The sequence below is a fragment of the Balearica regulorum genome, chromosome 23, assembly GCF_011004875.1.
Source record: "Balearica regulorum gibbericeps isolate bBalReg1 chromosome 23, bBalReg1.pri, whole genome shotgun sequence".
Lineage (NCBI taxonomy): Eukaryota > Metazoa > Chordata > Aves > Gruiformes > Gruidae > Balearica > Balearica regulorum.
Genome location: NC_046206.1, coordinates 778,656 through 804,427, shown reverse-complemented (window position 1 = coordinate 804,427; position 25,772 = coordinate 778,656). Strand labels below are relative to the sequence as shown.

General features: G+C 50.5%; 1 protein-coding gene across 4 annotated transcripts in view; it reads right to left on the bottom strand.

Moving 5' to 3' along the window:
* The window catches only part of NECTIN1 (nectin cell adhesion molecule 1), a 106,725-nt gene that overhangs the window by 57,353 nt on the left and 23,600 nt on the right, over positions 1–25,772 (bottom strand). For all 4 annotated transcript variants that reach the window (XM_075774788.1, XM_075774789.1, XM_075774791.1 and 1 more), the window contains exons 2-4: positions 1,650–2,000; positions 662–964; positions 121–238 (exon numbers count right to left, since the gene is read on the bottom strand). In XM_075774788.1, coding sequence (XP_075630903.1) covers positions 121–238; positions 662–964; positions 1,650–2,000 — 772 coding nt within the window. The remainder of the gene's footprint in view (positions 1–120; positions 239–661; positions 965–1,649; positions 2,001–25,772) is intronic.

Below are 25,772 nucleotides of genomic sequence, written 5' to 3'. Positions count from 1 at the left end.
TGACAGTAATGGGACCGGGCCCTGATTTCCCAGAGGGTGACTGAGGTTTGTACGGAGGCTCCTTGGCCCTGTTCAAAGATCGTACGTGCTGCTGAGAGCAGAAGCACTGTAGGCACTTACAGCTTCCATTCATAGGTGTGAGCTGGGGGGTTGGCATCAGATTTGCATATCAGCTTCACATCCTTCCGGTTGAGAAACCAGTTGCCATCAAAGCCCTCAATAGTGACTTCTGGCTCATCTGCAGAGGGACGAAAAAGATAGGAAAAAAGATGGAAAAGGAGAGGAAAGCGTTATGGAAAAGGAAGGGGGAGAAAATGAAATAGGAAGAGATGAGGAGGCAGGGATGGGAGAAGGAGAGACATTGCAAGGTGGGACAAGGAATATGAGAGAGGGTGAATGAAGGAGAGAGAGAAGGGGAAGAACAAAGAGACACAGCAGAAACAGAGAGAGAAAGAAGGTATGAAAAAGGGAAAGCATATGATCATTCCAAGGGATCACTTCAGTTTTTCACTCTCCAGAAAAAGAGAGCAGTTCCCCACTTCAACCCTTCCATCAGACCAACATCTTCCCTTCAGAAAAATCCTCTTTTGCCACACTTTATCACCCACCCCAGGGCCTGACGACAGAGCGTTGCTCTCCAGCCCTGCCCACGCTCACTTACACTGCACATTGAGGGTCATGCTGTCGGTGAAGCGGTCCAGCTGGTAATTGACCACACACATGAGCTGTTGCCGGTGGGCCTCGCGGCTCGGCACCAGCCGATACCGGCTGATCACTGTGATAGTGCCATTGCTATTCCGGATCTCCTGAAACTCCGCTTCCCCTTTGAGCTTGGTGTCCCAGGTGACAGTGCTGGGGGGCTTTCCGTTAGAGGAGGTACAGGTAGCTACCAAGATCTTTTCTGTCCTGCCAGACTTAGCGATAAGTGGCCGCTTGGTGCCCTCCATCCGATTTGTGGGCTTGGCTGCAAGAAATTGCAAAAAAGGAGGAGGAGGAGGAGAAGAAAAGGGTACAAAAGGATGGTTAGAAAAGCAGTGCTATCCTCTCTACTACAACCCAAGAGACATCTAGCACCACTGAGCCTGTGACAGACCTTGTGGGGAATCCAGAGCTGCTGCAAATTGCCAGCAACCTACTCTGGGGAAAGAATTTGAGGTGCCCTTAGATGCACAGATTCACAATGGAAAGTCAGTCCTTTCCTGCCATAGGTTTTCAACCCTACATTAGAATGAGAAACCAAAATTGGAGAGCAAATGAATCATGCAGACCTTGGGTGGGGTCTATTCACTCACAACCCTACGCTCCATGGACAAGCTCTGCTTGTGCTTAGGGTCTCTCTGTTGCCTTTTCTCTCTGTTCACTTGACAGCCACCAGCTCATTAAAACTGACCACTCCCTTAGGGAACAGGTCACTACGAGATAGGGGAACTGAGGCCTGGAAAGAGGAAGAGGTGTTCCTGAGGTAGTCCAGTGAACCACCTACCCAGGGTTCCCTGCTCTTTACAGTCAACTTGAAAGATCATCATAGGTAAAATTTACACCCAAGATTTGCCTTCACCCTGAGTTCCTAGGACATGAGTCTCAGGTTCCTCCAGATCTGTTTAACTGGAGGCAATGGTTCACACTACAAAGCTTGTCCAGTATCTTACCCAGCACAGTGAGGTTCAGTTGACTTTCCCGGTTGCCAGTTGGGAAGGTAGCAAACTCACAGATGTAAACTCCCTCATCTTCCAGCTCTAGCCGAGAGAGCTGAATGGTGCCATCTTTGAAGGAAGGATTCCGGAAAGTCACCCGCTCTTTGTATGGAGAGAGGATGGAGACCCCCATGGCAGGGTTGTAGATGGCCACATTCTGCTTGGAGCCGTTGGTGGCTTTCTGCCACGTGACCTGTGTGATCTTCACATTGGGGAGTGGATTGGTGAAGCTGCAGTGCAGGACCACGTCTGTCCCGATAAACCCCGAGACTGTGTCATTGACTAAGACAGTCTGAGCTTGCAGCCCTGCAATAAAGTGGAAAGACATGAATATGTGTACTTCTCAGACAGAGAAAGAGAGAAAAAGAATGATTCTTGGACATCAGGCCCATGAACTCCTTTATTTATTCCATTTGCTTCTTGGCATGGCTGATGCAGGAACAGTCTATGGCTACAGTCACTCAGTACCTTCTGCAACTACCTGCATCCACCTGCAGATTCATTCTCTCCCACAGCTGGTGTTCGCTCTTCACTATGACCAGCCCTAATGCTCTGCAGCAAACCTAGGGTTCACGATCCCCAAAAGGCACAAGGCTGGATCAATAATACTCTCCTTCCTTTTGTCTTCAACTTTGTATGACACTAAATCAGTTATTGTAAATATACAGAACATGCCTATCTGGAGGCATACAAAGGCACAGATATTTATCAGCATAGCATATCCTAACATATGCTAACACACACTCAGACATCCATTTAATCCTACTGGAAATACATCAGTAATTAAATGAGCTGCAAAGACTCAGCCCTGATTTCAGAGAAGCAATAGTTCCCATATAAGAATAGATTTATAGCCGTGCCCATACACCTTGCATCATCTACCTGCATGATCTAGATTGTTTCCGGGGCCTTGTTTTAACCCCACAAGTGGCTGCATTTAGGAACCTTCCATCTTGACTCTGTGGAGTAACGATGAAAGGTGCTTAGGAAAAGTGGTGGCTGGTGTTCATGACTGCTATTCTGTCTCTGTTGATTCCTCTCCTGACAGCTGCAGAAAAATGTCTCCCACCAGACTGACCCTGAAATTAATCTTCGGCTGCCACTGTGTCTTTCCCTAATCTGTATGTTTAGAGATAATGCTCTGGTAATTATACATCCAGTATTTATATGATAAATACAATAGAGAAGCAAGGTGGTAAGAACAAGAAAAGCAGGTTTTGCTCACTGCTTCTGGCAGAATCTGAAATTGGATGTATTCTGGGAGACTGAGAGTAAAGGAAAGAAAGAGGTAATAAGAAAAGAAAGATGTACAAAGAGTGAGGAACATGAAAGGGTAATGAAAGAGAGAGGCTGGGGAAAGAAAAAAAAATGCATAGCAAGAGAAACAGGACAGCATCTTCTAACTGAGGGGAGGACAGAGCATTTCTGAAACGTCTCCCTCACGCTGTGCTTCCAGAGGATGAACGGGCTCCTCGTGCAAGGCCAAAACGAACTCCTCAGTCTTAGCGTCCACAGACCCCTGGCAGATGTGCCCTGTGACTTCTACACGTGAACCTGAGCAAGAGTCTCCTTCCTGCGGCTTCACATACACACAAGTGCAGGCAGACAGAAGTCTTCTCAATCACAAACACCACCTCTACCATCCTCTGGGCACCCTCCTCTCACTCCATGCCTGCTGTACTCAGCCTGATCTCAGTCCCCACATCTCATCTAAGCCTCTTCTTTCTCTCCTTCTCCTTCCCTCCACGTCAAGCCTATGACCCTGAGGACAAGCCTCAACAATCCAGCCCAACCATGAGACGCCATCAGCTGACCACAGTCATCAGCAGTTAAGACCGAAACTCAAGTCTCTAGAGCTTTGTGTGAACTTGCCCCCTTCCCTGAGTCAAGCGCCGGTTTGCCCCACACCCTAGCATTGCGGCTGGATGCCGAGGAATGTTCTTCAGCACTGCTCACAGCCACAGCAAAGCACTGGTGCCCTCATGTGCCTGCATGCATGAAGCCATCCAGTCCTCAGAGGCCGTCAGCTGAGCCGGCAGGGTTGCTCATTCCCCCTCCCAGTGTAGCCAGGGCCATTTTTGCCATGCACGTCCCTCCAGAAACCAGAGGAAAGGGATGTTCCTGCTCTGATAAAATCACAGCTGGACCACGTTTCTCCATGCCAATCAGAGGCACTGGCCTGCTGGAGAAGGATGTCCAGGCAGCAAGACACAGTGACAAGACTTTTCTGACACCAGTCTGTCCCGTGCCCTGTGGGACCCCGCAGCCTTCCTGATGAAATGTGGGCACCGGGTGCAGAGCAGGGCTGGGTTTAGATAACGCTATGCTGGGACTTGAGGAAAAAATGGGTGGATGGGGAGGGGGGTGATGTCTCCAACATGGTTTGCAGCATATGCTGCTCCTTCTACCCCGGAGGTGAGAGCGCCTCTTGCAGAATTGCCCACACCTGCAGAGGTGAGCAACAGCTTTGCCAAGCAGTCTGGCTCTGAAGTCTTTAGAGCCTCGCAAAGCGTGTGGGAGCTTGCCGGAGAGCAAAAGCAATCACGTAGCAAAGGCCCTGGGAACAACCTGCCGCCCATCTCACGGCTGCCTGGCTGTAGGTGTGCTCAGCACTCCCTCGTTCTCCCAAGGCTGGAGGAGAGCGGATTCATCAGCACCGGTCCCCACCTCTTTCATGAAGGGCCCATGCCCCCAAGCAGAGCCTGCCCGGGGCTGGGGCGATGGCACAGCTGGCTCTGCTCCCACACAAGCTCCCTGACCCCCACAGGCCTCAGCGGTTCCCTTTGAACCAGGCTTTCCACATCCCAATAAAAGAGGGCCCGTTCACGACAGCAGCAAGTCGTGGCCCAGTGCCTCCTCGCAGTGCCAGAAAAGCGAGAGATGAGCGAACCCCAGAGGGGAGGGGAGAGGAGAGGAGAGGAGAGGAGAGGAGAGGAGAGGAGAGGAGAGGAGAGGAGAGGAGAGGAGAGGAGAGGAGAGGAGAGGAGAGGAGAGGAGAGGAGAGGAGAGGACGGAAAGCCACCGGCTTCTCCTCGGAGTCACCCTTGCGGGGCAGCTGGGAGGACAGCCCGGTCTCTCCCTAGTGAGGTATGTGGACAAGGAGCATGGCACGCAGGAGACTATGCCAGGCTGAAGGCCACCACTGCCCAAGGATGGGCACCTAAGACGTGCCCCTTAAATAAAGATATTGTTAGCCAACCTGGCAGAGAATTTGGTATATATCACAAGAGAGAGACCAATCCAATCCCTCACTTCATCGTTACTATGCCCTTTCTTTACACTATGATTTCTCTGCAAATTAATGAATGACCCTTTTAAAAATCCAGTGATTTTTCTTGACCTTGAGTGGTAGTAACAGTTCTCAGTTCTACCCTCCCTCTTCTACCCTACACCTGCCATGGGATCCATGCATCAGTGCAGACCGTACTTGGACACAAACTGGAGAAAAAGCAGACTTAGGTGCTGACAAACCTGACCCTGAACCAAACCCCAGAACTGTCCTGCAGAACCCTCCTCTGCCCAGCTGCAAAGAGTCATACTTTTGGCTAGGGAAAAAGCCGGTGCCAGTTGAGGACTGCTTGCCAACAACAAAACGCTGCCAATGCTGGGATTCAGGCCTCTACCTGTAGCAGCTCTAACAAAAACACATTCCAAACTTTCTAGAGGCTTCAGGGGAAAAGGGGAAAAAAAACAGCAGAAGAAATAACAAAACAAACCAAACAAAAACTACCCCAAAAAACCCCAAACATTGTGCGGAAATCGTGCTTCCTTTCCAGGTGACTAACTCATGGCTCTTTTGCAAGACAGGGTAAACTCTTTATGTTCCGCTCCTCCAAGCCTCTCATCAGGAAAATAATGCACCCATTGCTCTGCTCCATACCACAGCAATAGCACCCACACCCCATCACGAACCGTGAGGAAGGGGAACAGATGGAGTAAAGGGGTTTTGCAGGTTGCTGGATCAGCTTTCCCATGCTCCTCATCCTAAATCAGAAGCCAGAGGACAAACTGGCTGCTGTCATGCTCTGGGGAGCATTTGTTTGCAAGGATGGGATGGGGGTCTTCCCTCACCCTGTTACACACTCAATAATTCATCAGGGCAAATGCATAGATAATTGACGGCAATGAGCGTGCAAGGCCAGGAGAGGAGGAGAAAATAAAATCACTAATCAGGCTCTGGAGAGGCTTGAACATATTAAGCAGGATGTGTGTGTGCATGTGCAGTGCTGGGCTTCGCCTTGTTTTTTCTTTGCTGAATGATGTGTGTGGTCGGTATGGCAGAGAAAAGGCTTGGGATACATCCTGCCATTTGCAGTTCCTATGCCAGAACTCCCAGTGCCCACCAATCCACTCTGACACCTCCCAGAGGACAGCCAGCACACGAGGAAGGATTAGCTGTATAGGTTGAAGCTTGCCGAGTTGCGTTTTACTCATTAGTTTTTTGGTGTTATTTTTTGTGAGGACCAAAAGCAGTAAAAAAGGCCCAGCTGCGTGCCAAAGACATGTTGGTGCCAAGACCTCATTAGTGGAGGCCTCTGAGATCCTACTCCTCCACCTTGGCCTCTGAAGTGGTTTGTGTTGAAGCCTTTCCCCACGATCCCAAACCCAGATATTTACTAGGTCATGCAAGGCCTTGGGGGCACTACGCAGAACTCACGATGCCCTGCGGCACAGGCAGTGGGCTGGGAAGGAAGGTCTGGACTCCCTGGGTGTGAGGGGCGCTGGGGAGGGAGCAGACTAGGGAGCACCAGTGGCAGCTGGTGGCTCTCGAACCTGAAAACCCTCTCGTCTAAAAGCCTGGGAGGTGCTGTTACATTGAGGCTCCCACACTTGCAAATCTGGTTCTTGCTCCCCCGTATAGAAAGCTCTGGAAATGATCTCCGGGCACTAGTGAGCTCTGTCACAACAGCGAGCTTCCAATCAATGCCTCTTTGTCAAGAACCATGTGAACTCCACACTGCTTTGCACAACCTTGCCTCTGCTGAGCTTCTCACCAATTTCTCTCCCTCCTGTTCCCTGATACTTATCTCACCCCAAGGGCATTGAAACAGCCCTTGGCAGAAGTGTGATGAGCCACCCTTTGGTGTGGCAATATCATGGCTGATGCAAATGTCAGAGGCATCAGTCCTAATAGTTTTTGCATCACTTTTAGAACTAAACTGAAGGGGATGTGGACAAGGTCACAGTAGCTTACAAAAGGACAAAACAATGCATCAAAAGGACAAAACAATGCATCATGCTGCAACCTACAAAAGACCCTTCACAAAGCACCTGACTTTGAGACAGCCCCTTGCGCTGCACCTTGACTATGGGCAATGATGTCCTGTACGTGGTCTCGTATGCCTCACAGAGACTTTGGAAGAGATCTCCAAGAACGTTCCATGAGGGGAAAAATGGGATGGAATAGGAGCTCAAAACTTTCTAGCTGGTGGCATTTATAAATTTTTCTGCTGGTACTTCTGAATTAATCTCTCAAATCTTCCCTGTTTTTAAGTGGAAGTCAAGGTCTGAAATGCAGCCCTTGTGGGGCAGAACACAACCAGCTCCAACAACCCAAAGGAATGCCACAGGTGTGGTAGGCAGGGTGGGAAATGGAAAAGAAGATTCCTAAATCCCAGCAAGGGAATTTCAGGTGGCAAGAACCGAAGGTTTGAGCTGGCACTTGGCCAAGATGTTGGGGTTAATACCTTCCCTCTTTCCAGAGAGACTTTGTATTGATTGCCAGGCATTCAAATCAGTACTCTGCTACTCTTCCAAAAGAGCACAGCACCTGCCTCACCCCACTTAGTCAATGGCTTGCAGCGGACTGCAGTGAAGGAGTGGTCTCCAGTGACTCACCAACATGCACTTCCTGCAGCGGCAGACTTTCACTGGAGGTCTCTCTGTCATGCACCGATTCAGTTCTGCCCCACTTCAGTGTGGAGCTTCGATGCCAGAGGAATTAGAAGAGGAAGACTGAGTTTCCAACACAAGGGGAGGGGGCCTTAGAAAGAAGATGAGAGAGTAAGAGGTGTGGCAAGATCATAGCTGCACATGAAAGTGAAAGGCCTGAGATAACATTGTGATTGGGTGGGGGCACAGCAAGAGAAACTGCAAGCCCAAGCGTCCCTTCTCCCAGCTGAGAGCTGGGAGCTGTACGGGAGCTGACGGGACATGGCAGTGTGTACAATGGCCCATCTGGCTCTCATCCAAATCCCTCTCAAAAAAGAAAGAACAGGCTTGGCTTTGGCTTGCAAACGGGAAACACAGGGCCTTTTGCTCTAGGTCACTGGTTCATATCCAGAACCAGCACACAGTAGCAACAGCAGAGATGTTATTATCTGCGGACCAGTCAATACCTTGTATTGACTGAGGTCTCTAGCCAGCACTTCATTGGCTGTCTGCTGGGACAGGAGAGTGGATATGCCTTTGGGATAAAGCAGGGTTGCCTTCTCCTGCCTATGCAGTATTTCCTCTTTAGATAAATAGAGCACAAAGCAGCCTCAGGATCCACTTGAATGAAAAGGGCCTGATCCATCGATGCTCCACTTGTTCTCTGTTAAGGTTTGGGAAGTCTATTCATTGAGCCACCACTGGGATTCACACAAAGGCCCTAAACGAGAGCAAGGTCATGTTTGTGCTAGGTGTTCTTCATAGAAATAGATGAAAGAAAAGCAGACACCAGGGTGAGACCAGCCACAGATCAGGCAGACAGCGAAAAGCAGAGATGAACACTAGACAAGACCACTAGATCTTGCCATCTGTGCTTCAACCTTGCAAACAGCCTCAGCTGCAGCCAACTTTTTAGTTCTCTAGGAAAAGGGTGGCAAACCAGGAGTGGGAAGAGAATAACCATGCCTACCTTTGCTCCCAGCTTTCACTCTTTGCTGTACCTTTCCTGACTTTCACACAGCTGCTTTGCCTCACCCCCCACCAAGTCAAGGGGAGAGGAACGTGCCCCATGGCAAAAGCAGGAAGGCTGGCAGAGCAGGGCTCCTGCTGAAAGAGCTGACGCAGCACTGGGAAAGGCCTTTCCTGCAATAAAGCTATGAAACCCCATGCTCAGCAACAAAGCACAAAGGCTCCTCAGTCACCGCAGAGGAGCCAGCTCCTGTTGCCCGGCCTCGCCCCGTAAGCATGTCAGCTAATCCTTCTGCAAGAGCTGCCAGTTCCCACACACCTGAGCAGCAAACCAAACTGCCCCTTGCCTCTACCTGACGTGCACCAGTGCTCAGTACTTGGCCCACTTTCCTGTCGATGCAGCCTCTCCCCTCCAGGCCTTTTGCTCTGGACTTTACTCCAGCTCCTTCCTCAGCTCTTTTCCCACTGTGTGCTCTTACTCATACCTGTCCAGTGCCTGGCTTCAGAAGACTCTCATCTCCTTTCCCCCTGTGGCCTTGCACAACTTATAGCTAAGTCACATCTCCTTTCTGCCCCTGCTACCCGTCTCCATAAGCTGGGAGAGGATTGCCTCTCAACTTGGTGTACGATGCTTTTTTCTCTGACTTGCCCTCCCGCTATTTTAGCCTTACAAACTTGCCCACCCCTCTTGTGTTTCTCCAACATCATCACCACACCCCAGACCACTCGCTTGCCTCTTCCCATCCCTAGCCACTAGTTCCTCTGGAAGGCACCAGTGAACATGTCTAGGATCATAATTTGGCACTAGAAAAAGCAGGCAGCTGGCCAGGCAAAGACAAGGGTGGATAAAGAACAACATATCAAAGACCCTTCTCTCAAGAGTCATCTCATTGCCTGCCAGCAAGGAAAAAGCCAGGGTCTTCTTGCTTACCAACTCTGACTTGTAAACAAGAGGGAAGATTGAGAAAGGGGACCATGTTCAGAGCCAATGCTTATTTGGTGGTTGGGTGGGGAAGCAAGGGCAGAAAAGAACAGCACAGCTGGAAAATCAAGTGTGGAGGAGGGGAAAGAAGCTGAAGCATTGAGCAGCGGAAAGCTAATTAAGCTGAGACTGTCCTGAGACCTTATCTTGATGGGCTTAGTCCCCAAATGTGCATGACTATTTTCTCTGCCTTGCCTCTTTCTTGGACTTCCGCGTCACCGTGGATGTTGATCAAGGAGCCCTAGTTCAGGGCTAAATATTCTCACCATTAGAGCTCTCCAGGTGCTAAGGAGGAGGCATTTAATGAAGAGCTGTGAAGAGGGGATCAAGATAGTAACCCAGAGAGTCTCATTTCCGAAATGAAGGAACTTGAGACTGAAGAGATTTAATAAAAACAAAAATAAACTTGATGGCACAGAAAGAGAGAACATCAGATCCTTCCTTCCCTCCCTGGGCTGACAGCCCAGGGAGCTCTCAGGGCTCGGACGGTGATGACTCACTCGCCTCCACAATGGGAACGCGACAAAGCCGAAACTCTGCTGACTCAGGCGTGACTTCAGCACCGGGGTTAATAGCTGGCAGCCCTAATGTGACTGCCCCCACCAGCCTCGCCACCCCCTGATTCTCTCTATCTTCACTCAAATCAAGCCTCTTTTATCAGAGGGGTAGATGCCGGGTCACAGGAAATTACCAAAAGATACAAACGCTGGTCTTCTGTCCAAGACATGGTGAAAAATGCACACCTGCCAAACCATGCTGGTATTGGCCAGGCCTGCAGTTTTTGTGGAGAAGATCAAAACTCTTACTTTCCTATAGTTTAAATGCATGCTAACCGATTACAGCTTTCTGACCATGGTCTTGCTTTCCTCTTGTCTTTCCTCCCTCTCGGTATATAACGCATTGCTGATATTTCACTATCTCCTTATGTTAAAGAGAAATGTTTTCTACTACTGCAAGTGAGAATGCCACGCTCTGTTCTACTATAATTTGTCTGAAGATAGAAACAGAATTTTTTGTGACCAGAAAAATGTGATATATGTTCTGGTGGCTCATGACGTGTCGGAGCTGACAACTAGGAAAAAATCTTTGCAAACAACATGAATGCAAACATGGCCCCCGACAGATGCAATGGACAGACACTCTTCACTGGCCGACTGCCTGTGATTTCTCTTGTAATATGTTTTATCTTGCCCTAGAGATATTTCTGAAGGAAAGTGGAAGAGACTCAGACCTCCCAACTTCATCCGAGTTGTTTAACGATTCCTGCCGATGAACAACAGGCTGTGAAGAACAGTGTGTACGTATAACCAAAACTCAGTGCCCTGCCTGATTTCCAGCCTGCTGGTGCTCAGCTTTCTTATCATCAAGTCCCTGTGCAGGGAACTAATTTTACAAATTTCACCTCATCCTGGATTTATGATCACTGCAGAGTGACGGACATCAAGCTTCAGTCCTACCTGGGCCCCATCTGTAGGAATAAGTCTGCATATTTATGGAAAGCTTTGCATCTTCAAAAGGCTTTTCAAACAGTAACTAATTAATCCTCCAACACCCTGAGAGGCAGGAAAGTATTATTACCCCTGCTTTCAGGGATGGGGAAATCAGAGGTGGTGAATGACAAAGAGATGTGCCCAAGGCCACCTAGGCAATCACTGGCAATCTCACTTGAATGGCTTGGTTTAGATGTGGGTATCTGCATATTAAGGTGACAATTCTCACCTAAAGAAGCAGGTATGGAGGCATTTGTGGTAAGGCCTCACAGTTCCACCCATCACTCAGGCAAATAGAAAAGGTCACCCTCATTTTTATGGCTGAGGAAACCGAGGCATAGGGAGATGAAGTGGAAAACCTATTCTGTTGACAGAGCCTGGAAGCAAACCTAAACATTATCCATGTCAACAGCTAGACTAAAGGTTCCCAAAATGTGGCTCATGTTTTTCTCAACAACGAGCAAACTGTCTGCAACCAAATCTATGACATTTGGTGTTAAGAGCGTGGCAGAAATCATGAGGCTGGGCCTGACAGTGAGCGTCCCTTTCAACCTCTGAGCAAAGCCAGCTCCACAGTTCCAGTCCCGACTGCTCCGAGGAGCTGGCTTGCACTCCATCTCTCTTGCCAGATCAGTGGCTGCTGTGATCCTCCTAGCCCCGTTTAGATCTGGCATGGCCTGCTACAGCTCAGTAGCAATGCCACCTCATGGAGGAGAGAGACCTGAATAGGGCAGATTTGGGTGCATGGGAGTCCCTTTTACTCCAGGCCTCGTGGCAGCTGGTGGGGTTGAGCGGAGGGCGGCTGGCAGAGAGATTGACTCCATGCTGGATGGAGATGCAGCTCTCGTATCTATTAAGGTCACAGCCTCCATCCAGGCTGTCTCGGGAATGATTGCTGAGCTTCAAAACGGCTGCACAGGCGGGGGCTCAGAGGAGCCTGCTGAGCTTGTAAGGCTCAGGACTGTAAACAAGTGACAAGACCACCCATTACAGGCGGCCTGTGCTAGCCCCAATCGTGAACATCTGAAGGGGGAGGAGGAAGGCAATGAGTGAGGGTCAGAGCCTGGCACGGAGGCCTCCCACAGGGGGTCACGCTCCCTGCCTTGTCTGGCAATGGCTTGGCTTTTCTGGGGATGGTAAGGAAGACCGACACGGTGATATCCACTCTTACCTGCCCAGAAGAGTGAGGGCAGTCAGCAAGGGCTCACTGCACTGTAAAGACAGATAGCATTGAGCCCAGAGCAGAGGGCAAGTCAGAAGGAGCAGGAATTCAAAGGGACTTCTGCAGAAAGATGATGATTTGTCCTACAGAGAGGAGTTTACAAAATAGGGACCACACAGCATTTCTCACTGGACACCTCTCAACGGGAGCAAAGCTTGCTCTTTCCGGTGGGGCAGACAGGGGTAAGTGGGGACTTAGACTTAGGAGCTGTATATACTTAGTGATTGCAGTGCGACGAGGGTGGCAAGCAAACTTCCAGGAAGAGAAACTAAGGGCTTCTCCACGCCTTATTATCCCCTCCTCAAACAAGGTGGCTTTGTGCTTCCAGGTAGCCCCAGGGAGGAGCTGGGTTGTGATATAACACTCAGGGGAATTCGATGAGAAATGTCGCTCAGGAGGTGGAACGACACGCAGTGCTGAGTGACTCACTGGGCCTCTTATGCCCAGGTACAAAGATGTCCCTTCACACAGATCCCAGGAGGCATTTCAGCCACGCATCACCCAGAGTCTGATGGATGCAACAGCAAGCATCTACACCGGGTTGCTGCTGTTTGGTGCCTCTCTCAGCATGTTTCACTTGTTGCCCCAATCGGGGGATGGCTGAGCAGGAAGGCTGGGATACCAACAACTGTGACAGCAGCTGCGGGTAGCTACTAGGCCTAAATCCCTATGGCAGGCTTGAATCACATATTTGCTCTAAACCTAACTGTTCCCGAAGTCTAGGTTCATGAGAGACAAGCCAGAACCAAAAAGCAATCCGTTCCCCATAAAGATGTATTAACAGTCGACAGGACGGAGCAAGCTGGGAGTCAACATCCCATTTCCAGCCTCATGCCGGAGAAACTAGGCCCAGAGATTGAGGGTTAAATAGCTCAGTTGGCCTTAATTGACATATTTCATTGACTTTCATAGTTATTTCATTGACTTTTGTTGAAACTGCATCAGCACTAGGCTCCCTGTTTCCTTCTTACATAGCAATAAGCTGGGTTCAAAAGGCTGGCTATGTGGACGAGAACAGCAGACTGCTCAGCAGGGAAGTCGTATTTTCCTCTGTGTCACTGGGGAGAGCTCCAGTGAGTCATCCTGGTCTTCAAAGACCAGGAGGTCAGCTGCTCTCTTGGGACTTCTGTGTGCTTCGTCCTAGTTCAAACCAGGGACTGACAAAAATGCCACAAAAATGGAAAGCATGTGAAAAAAAAACTAGAGCTAGTGGAAAATTTTCCAACACGGCATGTTTTTCTGATGGAAAGCGCCATTTAGTCCAAGTCAAAACTATCCACTGGAACGTGCTGATTTTGACAAAATTCAATTAAAAAAAAAAGCCCTTCATAGGGTTGAAATGGTCTGTGCTAACCTTGGAACAGAATGTTTCCTCTTTCGTGGTTTTAGTTTTTCTCACTTCTCCTTTTGGACTCTCATTTCTTTTAAATGGTATATGGTAAAACACTGACCAGAACTGCAAAGAGAATGAAATGCTTTGGTTGTAATCCAATGGGACATTTTGGATTAAGCCAAACCAAAGATTTCTTTTGAAATTTCATTTCCACGGAAATTTTCCAATGCCAGTTTGTTTCAAAGCAGAAGGAAACCTCATTCTGAAACGCCCAATATCCCCATTTGCAAGCCCATTCTGTGTTTTAGTCATCTCCACAGCTGACCTTTCCAGCAGCTCTCACACCCAAAGAGAAAGCACCTCCCGCCTGCCTGTGAATCTCCCCACCTTCATTTTCCACAGCCCACTCTGAGCTCCAGTCCATCTGGACTCATTCTACAGGAGTCTCATCCCACCCCGTCCCTGGGTTAGGAGTTCTCGGGGGCCTCGGGCCAACCCGCACAGCCGCGTGCTGTCGCCCGGGATGGGACTGCTCCAGCGCCTGTCCCTCTGGACTCCCTGTCTCTTCCTCCTTCCCGACAGACGGATTTTCTCCCACCCTCCACCTGCCTGGTGTGCCCACCTCCTCCTCCGTCTGCTGTTTGTGACTTCCCACTTGCTAACAACTACATGGGAGGCGATTTAAGAGAACTCGTGTTCTTTTCAGATTAGGGGGAAAAAAAAGAAGGAGAGATAACACAAACCAGACTATTACATATTTTAGCAGACACGACAATACGGACACAGTTCCTGCAGAACGTTGTACATTTTTAAAGGCAAACTCTACCCAAAAAATGTCAGCCAGCTCCCCTGGTGGGAGGAAAAATGAAGAAAAGAAAGGGTCCTTCAGGTTTCCATCAGAACTTTTATATTTTCCCCTTGAAAAGCTGAAAACAACTGGGCAAGATCTCTCAGCACCTGGCTGCATAGTCAGCGAGCGCTTGGCTACCGCGCGCAGCAGCTGCTCTTCCACACGCTGCGGAGAGCCTCTGGCTCGCCAAGCGCGAGCTCCTGCTCAGCGGTGCCCCCACATCAGCCCGCATCCGGCTCCCCTACCCTCCTCAGGACAGCACCCTGCCACTTCGCACAGCAGCAAGCCTCTTCTGCCGCCTCCCCTGAGGGCTGGACCGAGGACGGACGCTCCCCAATACCACAGCACTGCGCGGCCAGCGCTCCCACAGAAGCCGCCCTTGTCCCCCGTCAGGGAAGCACCCGAGGATGGGGGAAATGGCTCTGGAGCCAAAACACCGGAGGCAGAAGAAGGGAGACTAGTAGGTCAGGTATGATGGACTTTCTTGACCTACCATGCCAGGTCCCAGAACAGCTGAGGACCATCATACAAATGAGGGAGCAAGGGAAGGAGGAGCTGTGCAGAATGGATCCCTAGGAGACAAGAACACCTCCCCTGGGGTCCCAGTGCTCCACAGAAAGATGAGGCAAGCCTGACCAGGGCTCCCCTTGGTGCTTCACCACTTCTGGGCATGGCAGCTGGGCTTGAATTGCTCACAAGCTGCACAGCAGCTCGAGTGTCACTTGATCGCCACCCCTGCTCTAGAGCAGCCATTGCTTGAGCTAACAGCTGTTAAGAAACATCTTTACTTGTTGCTTAGGTACCAAGGTGACAGATATAACACAGCTGGATGCTTGACTACCTAAGAAGATGGATGGAAGGATATAAATAGCTAACAGCAAGAGAAAAGAGGACAAAAAGTCCATCTCCAATTTTGTAAAAAATGACCAGAGTAGAGAAAGACTTCCAGAAATAACTACATGGATATTAAATGAATGCAAAAAAAAAAAAAAAAAAAAAAAAAAAAGAAAGGAAAAAGAAACCAGGAAAAAGATATTAAAGGGAGCTTCTTAATTTGTTTGAACAGTAATTCTCCTATCATGGAAAAAGAGTCATCTGGATGCCACAAACCGTTACTGGCAGTAAGGTACCCAGATACTTCAGTGTGGGGAGTAACAGAGTAGGCAGCGGAAAAAAAAAGATAAGTATGTAGATAAATGTCATTAACTCCTCTTAGTGTGGGGGTTAAAGAGTTCAAAGGGTCAATCTTCAGTTAAGAGTAGAGGTCTCAAGGGCTGTGTCTGGCAACACAGGCTTGTCTGTAGAAACTGAGAGGAGGCAAAGGTGGGCAGAAAGAACACCATTTTTAAGGCATGTTGGCGCCTTGTGGGAACACAGCAGAGCAGGAGATGTCCTCCTGGCACAGCACAGTGCCACGCACAAATAGATTAACTCGCTCGTTGAAAGTAAGCTCAGGCACCGGAAAATAGTATCGCCTTGTGCTAAGCAGTCTGGTTGATCTAAGTAAGGGGAATACTGCTGCAAGACACAGACTGGTGCCTTGCCAGTATACCCGCAAGTTGGATGAAACAAAAGAATCATTAATTAAACCAAAAGCTAAGTTTCTTCCTAGTTCTAGAAAGGCACCAGACTTGAGAATCTCCTGTTTCTGATGCTGTCACGGCACCAAATCTGTCACAGTCATAGGAAATAGGTCTTTGGACTTGAACTCTCAACAGATCAATAATGTGGCGAGCAGATCAGTCCACACTAGAATCACCCATGCAAGAATGCAAAGGTGATGGGTTCTGCATCTGAAGCCACCCTGTGCCCAGACCCAGCAAAACACACGGGCAATGAGATGGAGGAAACAGAGCACAAGAGGATAAGAATGATGTGCCCCAAAGGGAAATGAGGAGACTGCTTTTAGGGGGAGACACACCTGCCTCAGGAGAGATCCCATCGCAAAGAAATAACACCCCTGAAATGGAAAATAACTGCCTCTTTCCAGGGCTGAAGGCAACCTGAAAGGACAGCCCAGTCTTATCCCCAAGGCTATTTTCAACCCTTATACAAGCTCAACAAGCATTAAGAAAGGACTGGGGGTTTTTGCTGTGGATCTCCTCAAATGAAGGAACTCAAACAGGGAAGCAACAGGAGGCCCAAGAGGAAGAGGAAGTTTACAGTTGTCCTCAGAAAAGTTATTGTGGCGGCCTCTTCTCTCAGAGCTTCTGTATCCCTTAGGAAAGCATAACAGCTTATATGCAAGTCTGCACAGGACCCTTTGGGAGTTTGAACCTCAGGCCTGACAACTCACTGGCATAGTGTGAATCTAAAGTAATTGCACTGTTTGCTCTGGGAATACTCCAGATATACTTGGCATAACTGAGAAATAGCCTCCAAATTCTCCCATTGTAAGATCTACAAATTCTCTGCTCTTTCACATCCCATTTCTTCTCTTCTCTCATGCCCCCTTTCTTTCTGTTGCCCTGACTGATCCCAGAAAAAGGTATTTGAGTTTCTGCCTTCACTCTCTTACTGTGTAATGAAATCCTTGCATCCTCCAAACATACCTTGCAGTTAAGGGGTTCTCTGGAGCAGACAATGAGGCAAGGGTCCCTTGGGCATAAAGACAAGTTATCTGCAGGCAGCTGTTTGGGCTGCAGGGTTAAGCCATTTTAATTACCTGGAAGCAGAGCACCAGCCAAAGAGCGGTCAATGTGTAAAGCAAGCCCTGCTGTCCCAGTGGGGCTGGGATATCTCAGGAAGGCTGCCTGCTGATCTTCTGCTAGATTAAATTCTTCTGTGAGAGCTGCCCTACAGTTTTATGGCAATGGGGATAACTTCTTTCCTGCACCCTAGAGTCCGTTGTTTGGTTTGGGGCAACGCCTGTGATCCCAGAGCAGTGCAACTGCAAACCTCCCATCTGGATTACAACATGCCCTGCAAAATCCCAGGAACCGTGACTTCAGCAGGGTTTAAAGTTGTTGCTTTTCCATTCCTATCATTGCAGAGAGGCAGATCCCACTTTCTCAGAGCCCTAGAGCTTCAGGAGATCAGTGTGTCCTCCGGGATGTGTCACGCCCGCAAACAGCCATTGCTGGGCAGCGGACTTAGATTTAGCACAATAACCCCACAAAACTGATATGCAGCTTGTTAAGAGAGCGGGTTTGTTTTTTTTTTTTTTCTTTCCAAAGTACGGACAAATTAATCAGAAAAAAGAAAAAAAAAAAAAAGCAAGCCACATCCTGAACTTCCCAACCTGTTTTCTATTTGTTGTTTTCTTGAAGTTCAAAGGATTCTGATCACCTTTATGACTCCTGGCTGCCTCTGCAGTCTCGGTTCAGGTTGGCACCTGCTGTGGAAGTTTTTGAACAGCTGTTCTCATACACACTGTCCTCAAGTAAACTGGTGCCAGGCCAAACACCCTCACCATGGTTCAGCCTAAGACTCAACGAGGACGTGGGACTGAGCTGTGCAAAGGGACTCGCTCTGTCACGATGCTTGCATCTCTGGGCTCCATTTGCCTATCCGAGTCCATCTGTCCCCAGCCTACCTAGACCTACCCAGCTCCCAGGAGTTCCCCATGGCTTCTGGTCCCCTCGTATCCGTCACATGCCCACAGCACACTCCTGTGAAAGAGAATGGTGTTTGGGTGTGTTTATATGTGGGCAGAGGGGTAGGAAGGAACAGATCTTTCCCAAGAGACTAAGACAGGAGCCAGTGCTGAACAGCAGCTCTTCCCAGTGCAGGGATGGCCATTTGCCTGCCAGCTGGGTCGCCCTGGCCCTCTGTGAAGTCCCCTGAGGCTATGGCAGCATTCCCCATCAGGAGATCAAATAGTCCGTATGTGACATACTGCTTGGCGAGCTGTGCTGTGCCTCCATCGAAACTCTTGCACATGCCTAACTGCCCTCTCTGCTCTTCCCCTGCCTCCTTCCCAAGCACTCGGTAGGGCAGTTCAAGCCCTGCCAATCCCGGGAATCCAGTGGTGTTCCCCAGGGTAAACCTGTGCCCTACCAGCTTACAATGGCTCTGCTGCGTAGACTCCACGTGGAGCTGCTCTGCTGAGAAGAGTGTGCCTTCTTGGCTCCCTGCCTCCTTCCCTTCCCTCTGTGTCTGCAGGTACTAGGAAAGTCACAGCTGGGTCCCACGGGACGTGGGGTCCCCAGTAAGCTCCCGCTTCCCTTGCCCTGCCATGTGGGAAGCCGCACCCTGACCTCTTCGAGCTCTGACTTGCTTTTCCAAATTCGACTGGTTATGGGCAGGACATGCTGGGGCCTGCTGCCTCCTCCCCGTGCCTTTGAACACAGACACGTAGGCAGCACAGCACGCCGAACGCAGCTGCACACCACAGGATCCAACCCTCAGACTTTCATGTGGAAAAGCCACAAATCCATGAGTCACCTGGATTCAGCAGAGACAGGGCTTGCAAATGTTCCCATTCTCTTCCCCTTCTCAGTGGGACAGACGTGCTCCCAAGACACCATGCCTTCTTCCTCCCGCCCCAAAAAGTGGCATAAGCTCCGGAGGGGGTGGGGGGTACCTCTGCCTGCTAGGCTGTGCCAGGCTTTGGGAGCAGGCTCTCAGACCCAGACCTCAGGATGGGCAAAGGGGAGGCCTTTGTGCAACCTGGTGTCCGTGCTGGGAGAAAGGGGAAGGAGAGAAAGGACAGGGAAGTCTGGTGCCACGGCGGATAACTACAGCAGATGGCTCTGTGCAGAGCAACCCGCACGTCATGGAGGTCTGGCGTGCTTCAGCCTTGACTCTGCAGCAAAGGAGCCTGCCTCAGCTGAAGAATTCTCCATGCTCAGCACCGACCCCTTCCCTGTTCCCCTTTCTCAGTGAAAGGTCTCCATTATCATCCCATTCAGGAGCTCTCCCCCTTCCACCAGCTCTACCGGAGCCTCCCCAAGAGTAAGGGATGAGGGTGAATTGGGTGTGGGAAGGTTCCTGCCCAGCACTGGAGCTGCCATCTGACAAGCGGGTTACAGAGTAAGTGTGGAAAGGACGTTTTGGGGAAGAGGAAATACATGCTGTATTACATGCACACACGCCGCCTTTCAGGGCTTGGCACAAATGCTTCTGAACTTCCACAGCCCAGCTAGAAATCCCCTACAAAGGCCATTTTCTCAGCCAAAGAGACAATAGAGATCTAACATAAACAACCTAGTACAGTTAACACACGGGTAACCAGCCTGCCCCCACTGCTGCCTCTCTTCCCCCTCAGTGGAGCCGAGGCTAGCACGACACAATGTGTAATTAGGTTAATGAGCTAAGCACGGATTTTAATTGGGATTCCCTGATTTACTGGTCTATCTCCTGCTTTTGTTTTACTGTTGCTGAAGGTTCCTAAAAGCTGCCCTTGCTAAAGGCTCTGATATCAGAAAGGTCTTACGAATCTTTAATTGTATTTAATCATCAAGGTAATTAATGATCCTTGAGCAAAATAGAGATTGCATCTAGAGTAGTTCCAGTCTTGCCCTTCAGCATCTGTTGTGTCTGGGCAGAGGCATCCTGCAGACACATAGGAAGGGGGTTGAAACAGAAAGACAAAAAGATAGTAGAGAGAGGAGAGGGATGGAAAGAGAAAGGGTTTGGGAAAAAACTCCAAACATTTAAAATGGAGAAGGAACTGAATAGAAGAGAGGGAAGCAGGGAAAGGGAAACAATGCTATTCCTTCTCATCATATGCAAGCACTGCCCTCTCTCATGGCTGATTCATACGATGGAGGGAAACCAGGTCCCTCAGCCACTTGTTCAAGGTGACCCATGATACTCCTCTGCCTTTCTTGCAAGCTATCCATCAAATGTCCAGCTATCTATGAAATGGCTTGAAGTTGCACAGAGCTCTCAGCAAGTACAGCCACAAGGCAGGGGGGAGGCTGGCGTCCACCACTGGAGCCTAGACCCCAAAGGCAGAGATCCAGCTCTGTGTGGGCCCTGGGAGCTCAGAGGACCTTCCTGAATTCACATGGCCCTGCCTCAGCTACCAGAGTGGTACACCACTGGGGCGGCATTTCCCGGGGGGGACAGGAGACTGCAAGCCATTTAATTCCAGAGTCTGGAGCATCAGCTCATGGGGGATGGCTGGTCTTTCCTATGCCTCCGAACTGTACAGCCTCAACAGGCGCTCAGTGCTCAGGCTCCAGCAAGTTTACTCCCGTAAGACAGAATCACCTGTTTCTGCAGTTCCCCTTTTTCCTTCTTTGCTTCCCTCTGGCACCATTTCACACCCCTTTCTGCAGGCAGACATTTCCAAAGTTCAAAACCCTGAGAGGGAACCAGGAAGAGGGGGAGCGATGGGCAGCAAGTTGCAACACATCCCCTCTCCCAGGCCACAACCGTGCAACTCCCATCCCAGCTGAGGCCTGCAGCCAACCTCTCCGTTTCTCCCAGAGCACAAAAAAGCCTGTCCAACCAGAAACTGGGCTGCCTGCTCTGACTTGCCCCAGAAATGCTGCTTTAGTTAGAAAGATCAGCGGGAAAGCAGAAGGGCCATGGGATCAGTCCCTGTCGCTTGGGACCTATCAGGCAAGGGCCATCATCAATGCAGGGATGTGCAAAGCAGGGAGAGGTGTGCATGTCGGGGGGCGGTCTGTGCCGGCTTGTTGAGGAACGTACTCTGGCTCCCAGCCCTAATGACAAGGGATGGCTTAGTGCAGAAAAACCATTGCACTCCCCTTCTCCAGCCTCAGTGAGGTGGGAAGGGCAAATGCAGCTGCCCTGGTGCGAGGATGGAGGACAGATGCGAATATTGCATATGAACCAGGGGAAGGGTCAGTGGAGCCTGGGGGTGGGGTGATATTCAGCGACTGCATGAGTCCTCCGTAGAGGAAAAATCCAGCTGTCGCAGCAGGATCCACTAAAAAGGTTTCCTCTCTCATTCCTATTCTGGTGGGCTCTCCATGGTTGAGCACAAGTGAAAGGTCCTGGCGTGGTGCTAGAATGAGCCTGCTTTTATACTGTCATTGTAAATTAGCCCTAGCGTGGCTTCAGATGGGACCCAGCTAAGCTCTGTGAGTTGTGACCTGCAGACAGAAACTCTTGGGTTGGACTTGCGTTTCAAACTGGACATAAACTGGGTTCGCAGGCTTCCTCAAGCTTGGAGCAGCCTGAAGTCAAGGTTAAGGGTTGGGGGCAGAGTTCCCCTCCAGTTACTGAAAGCCCAGTTTTTACTGGAAACCTTGGGCTCCACTATCATGAGAAAGGGACTGTGCAGAGCCAGTCCTGACTGGGAATCTGCCCCTTCCCACTCTGGAACAAGCCTCCTCACCAGGCAGGTTTCAGCTTGCTTGGGCCCTCAGCTTGGCAGCTCTCATTTCTAGTGGGTTTTTTTCTCCTTTATTGCCTCCCTATCTGCCCCAGGGCTTGAGAAAAGGCTGCCTCCTCCTTTATAGCATTAGCAAACATGCCAATTTTCCCCACTTGGAATATTTCATACTCAGGCCCTTTTCTCCCACGCTCGCTCCCTACCTGCCTTCTTCATCTCACGTTCGGCTACGGCTACCACGGCAGCTCGTCAGCCGTGTGCGTTCAGGTGCTGGCAGGTGCAGGTGGGCAGGCAGTGTGCCTGTTCCCTCTGCTTTACCCCTCCAACCACAGCACAAATGAGCAAATAAGAGCATTAGATGTGAGATATGGGGAGAGGCAGAGCACCAGGAGCTGTATAGGAAGGGATGTCACCCAGAAACATGGGACAAGGAGCAAGCCAGCACAAATGCACAGAGAACAGGAGGGGAGGATGTTATGAGCTGGCTTGTGTCTGTCCACAGTGATGGCCCTTGAGAAGCACGGCACTGCAGTGGGAAGAAAGGAGAGGGCTGGAAGACCGGGAAAGCGATCTGGCTACAGCAGCAGCATGACACTGGGGTCGGTCATGCTTGCACAAAAACTCCCCTCCCTGCAGGCAGAGCAGCGTCTCGGTCTCCCTACCAAGGCTGATCTCTACAGACTCTCATCCTGGGAACGGCTAAGCTGATTGCAGCAGCAATGAAGATCTGAATCAATCCTCTCCTCCCTCCCAACACATAAGATCAGGCTGCCTGATTGTGTCATTTATTCCCCTGTAAACAAAGCAGCCAAAAGAGAAACCCAGCCCATAAATGAGAAACCTTCCTAGAGACACAGCTCAGCACGAAGCAGCTGGGCAGAGCAGGAGGAGAGCAGGGCCAGCGCTCCTGGCCTGACCTCGTTCGTGCAGAAGCTGCCTTGGGCTGGAGCATGGCAGGAGGCATGGCATCTTCATCTGTACCAACCGCCCTGGTGGCAAAGCCCCCGGGGTGCCTGGTGGGCCTGTTTTGCCCCACAGGACCCATGCCTGGTGTGGATCACGTGCGGAGAGGATCCTCTCCACAGGAGGCACCCCTCAACCAAACAAGGGGCTGGTTTGACAGATGCAGGGGGAGCTGGCCAACAGTTACGATCACAGGCACGTTGCACTCACAGGTAGGCTTCCCCTTTCGCTCTGGGCACAATGCAAATAGCACATTGTCCCCGCTGGCCATGTCCACCTCATCCCCTGAGCTCCCATAAACCAAGCGCTGCCCTACCCAGGGATGCTCCCCTGGCAGGTCCTAGCGTCCTGCTCGCGCAGCCTGCTCTGCCCTCCTGCTTCCCAGCCCGGCGAAGGAGGGAAGAGTGAGGCTGGAAGTGGCTTCTGCCATAAGAGCTGTGCCCCAGCCTCTTTCTAGGGTGCCCTCCCACAAGGGCAGGTGGGGTGGTGTTCCTCCTGCCCCTCAAGGCAGGCCACCGGTGAGGCCCTCAGCCACAGCTCCGGAGGAGAACACAGACGGCATTTCAGCCCTTGGGCTTCAGGGCAGGAGCTGATCATGGCTCACCACACCAGGGAGGAACTGTCCCTTCAAGGCATGTTACTTACTGTCCATTCTTTCCTGCTGCTAACACCAACCACTTTCTTTCGGCTGAAAGGCGGGACCTAGGTCCAGTATCTGCAGAAGTGGGGCTCAACTCCTTCTGCCTGCTAGCAGCTGAGTTATTTTACATACCACGAAGGAGAGACTTCAAAAAGCTCCTACAGCTCACACTGTCCTGTTGGGATGCAGACTGCTGTGCAGGGTGGCTTGGTGAGCACCCCCCTCTGACAACCATAGCTGTGATCACACACAGGCATTTAAAATTGTCCCATTGTCACCAGACCACTGCCTCCTGCAAACAGATGTCTGCAGTGAAGGAGATACTGGGTAGTATCAGCATTCGCAGAGCCAGGAGATCCTGGCGCAAAAGGAGGAGGTGCCGGGCTCCTCTGTTTGCTGACTTCAACCTGTGTCGCAGCTTAGCTCTGATGTACCAAGCAGCAGAGCTCCAGCTCCCCTCCGGCCGTTTCTGGGAGCCAGAGCTGGCCTTCCAGAGGCAGGGTCCTGAGCTTCAGCACGCTCTCAGCCAGGGCTGCATTGCACCAAGGAAAGCCTGGGGCTTTCTTTGGAGCCGCTCAGCGTAGCTGTGGTGCCAGGGCCTGCTGGCAGCATCCATGCCTTCTCCTGGGGATGGCATGTGGGGGAGGCTGCGCTGGAACTGCTTGCCGTGGGGTCCCTGCCAGCACGGTGATTTCCCTCTCACGTGTCAAGGGCGGCCGGCAAAGAGCTGGCTGTGGAGCTCCCCCTCCGTCTCTCGGCTCTGTCTTCCCGGGAGGAAGGGGAAGCAGAGCGGCAGGCTCAGAAACATGCACAAATGCACCTGACTTACACTATCTCTTTCTTTTTCTTTTCTCCCGCTCTCCATGCTGTCTTTTGTTCTGCCCTTCTGGCACCTCTGCACACAACAGCATTGCTCTTCTCTGCCAGAAAGAGCGACCTGACAAATCTAGAGCAGCAAAACTCAGCAATGGCGTACAGGGAGCCAGGTGTGTGGGAAGGGGAGAGCTGAGGAGGCTCACTTGACCCTGTATCACTGCAGAAACTTTTCCCTGCGACCCCGCCTTGAAACATCTGCACTTAATAAACATGAATGCAAAGACGTCCAGCAGCTGGAAGCACCACGATGGTAGTTTCTAGCCACAGTTCAGCAAAGAGCCCACACCGTCCTTGTTTGCTACTGCTTGCCGAGGAAGGATAAAGCCCAAGTATGCAGCATGCAGTGAGCTTGTTTGAAAACTGATCTCGATCCGCTGCCTTTGTTTTTCACAAAGAGGCAGAAACAGAGCAAAAGATCTTGAGGGATGCAGAGAAGTCACTGACTGCATACACGGCCTACGAAACCTCACCAAGACACTGTGAAACCTTTGGACTGTTGTTCAAATAGATTTTAAATAGAGTCCCAGGCCTTCACACGCTGAAGGTGATGAAGAATAAAATGAACCAAGAATTTTTCAACACACACATTGAGGACAAATGGCTTTTTCATTGATAATGCCAGAGGCCGAAGCCAGGGGATTCATCAGCATGTTCTAGCATCCCGCAGGACTGCAGGATTCTGCCCATACTTGTGTTAAATCACACGTTAACAGGGGCAGACGTGCAAGCAGGAGTGCAAGGCCTCCCAGCAGCTGAAAGTACCACATAAGCTGTTGCCAGATGCACTCACGAGACTTCAGCTTTCAGAGGCAACTCCTCCTTTAGATGAATGGAGAGTAACTCCTGCAGTACGGACAGCAGTTTGCAGCCTCGGCTTGGGTTCACCTCTGCAACACCACTGCTTTTGCCCCAGAGGGATTACCCCCAGGGAGCACAAGCAGCCGAAAGGGAGACAACGGCTTAGCTTCTGTCCAGTTATTCCTGCCCTGTCTCACCCTCAGCTTTCTGTGCACACCCAGGCTCAGTGCCGGGATGCCACCATGCCCTGCCTGTCCAGGCTGCACATTTTGCTCTTCATTCCCCTCAGGAGGCTCTTCTCAGACTCGCTGTCACACTAATGCATCTCTTGGGACCAAGTCACTGGCATGTGGGAACCCAGGCAAGAAGATGAATCCTGGAGAGACAGTAATTAGTTCTGTCATATTAATAAATTAATAAATCTCTCATTTATTCTCCAGATTTAATTTCCCATCCCTGTGTTTTCTCGTCCTGCCACACAGTCTACTAAAAAATGTTGGAAGGCACAAGGAATGATTGAGAGAGACAGGGAAGGGGAGAAGGAGGCTCCAAGAAAGTGGCCGTCTTCCACTCTGTAAAGCTGTTTAGCATCGCCAGAAAATGATGCCAAGCTACTGAAACAGCTCCTAAAGTTGCAGTGACAGAAAGGTGAGAGGAGTAGAAACTCTGCCTGCACAACAAGCAGCCCCCCTCGTGGAAAAACACAGCTCATGCCGCACAGTGCAGACATCTTCATCTTAGCTGGCTGTCTGCACTAACTGCGGAGTCAATGAAGAGAAATTTCTGCCGCATAATTCACCCAGTGTGCATAAGATATCCACATTGGGCTGGA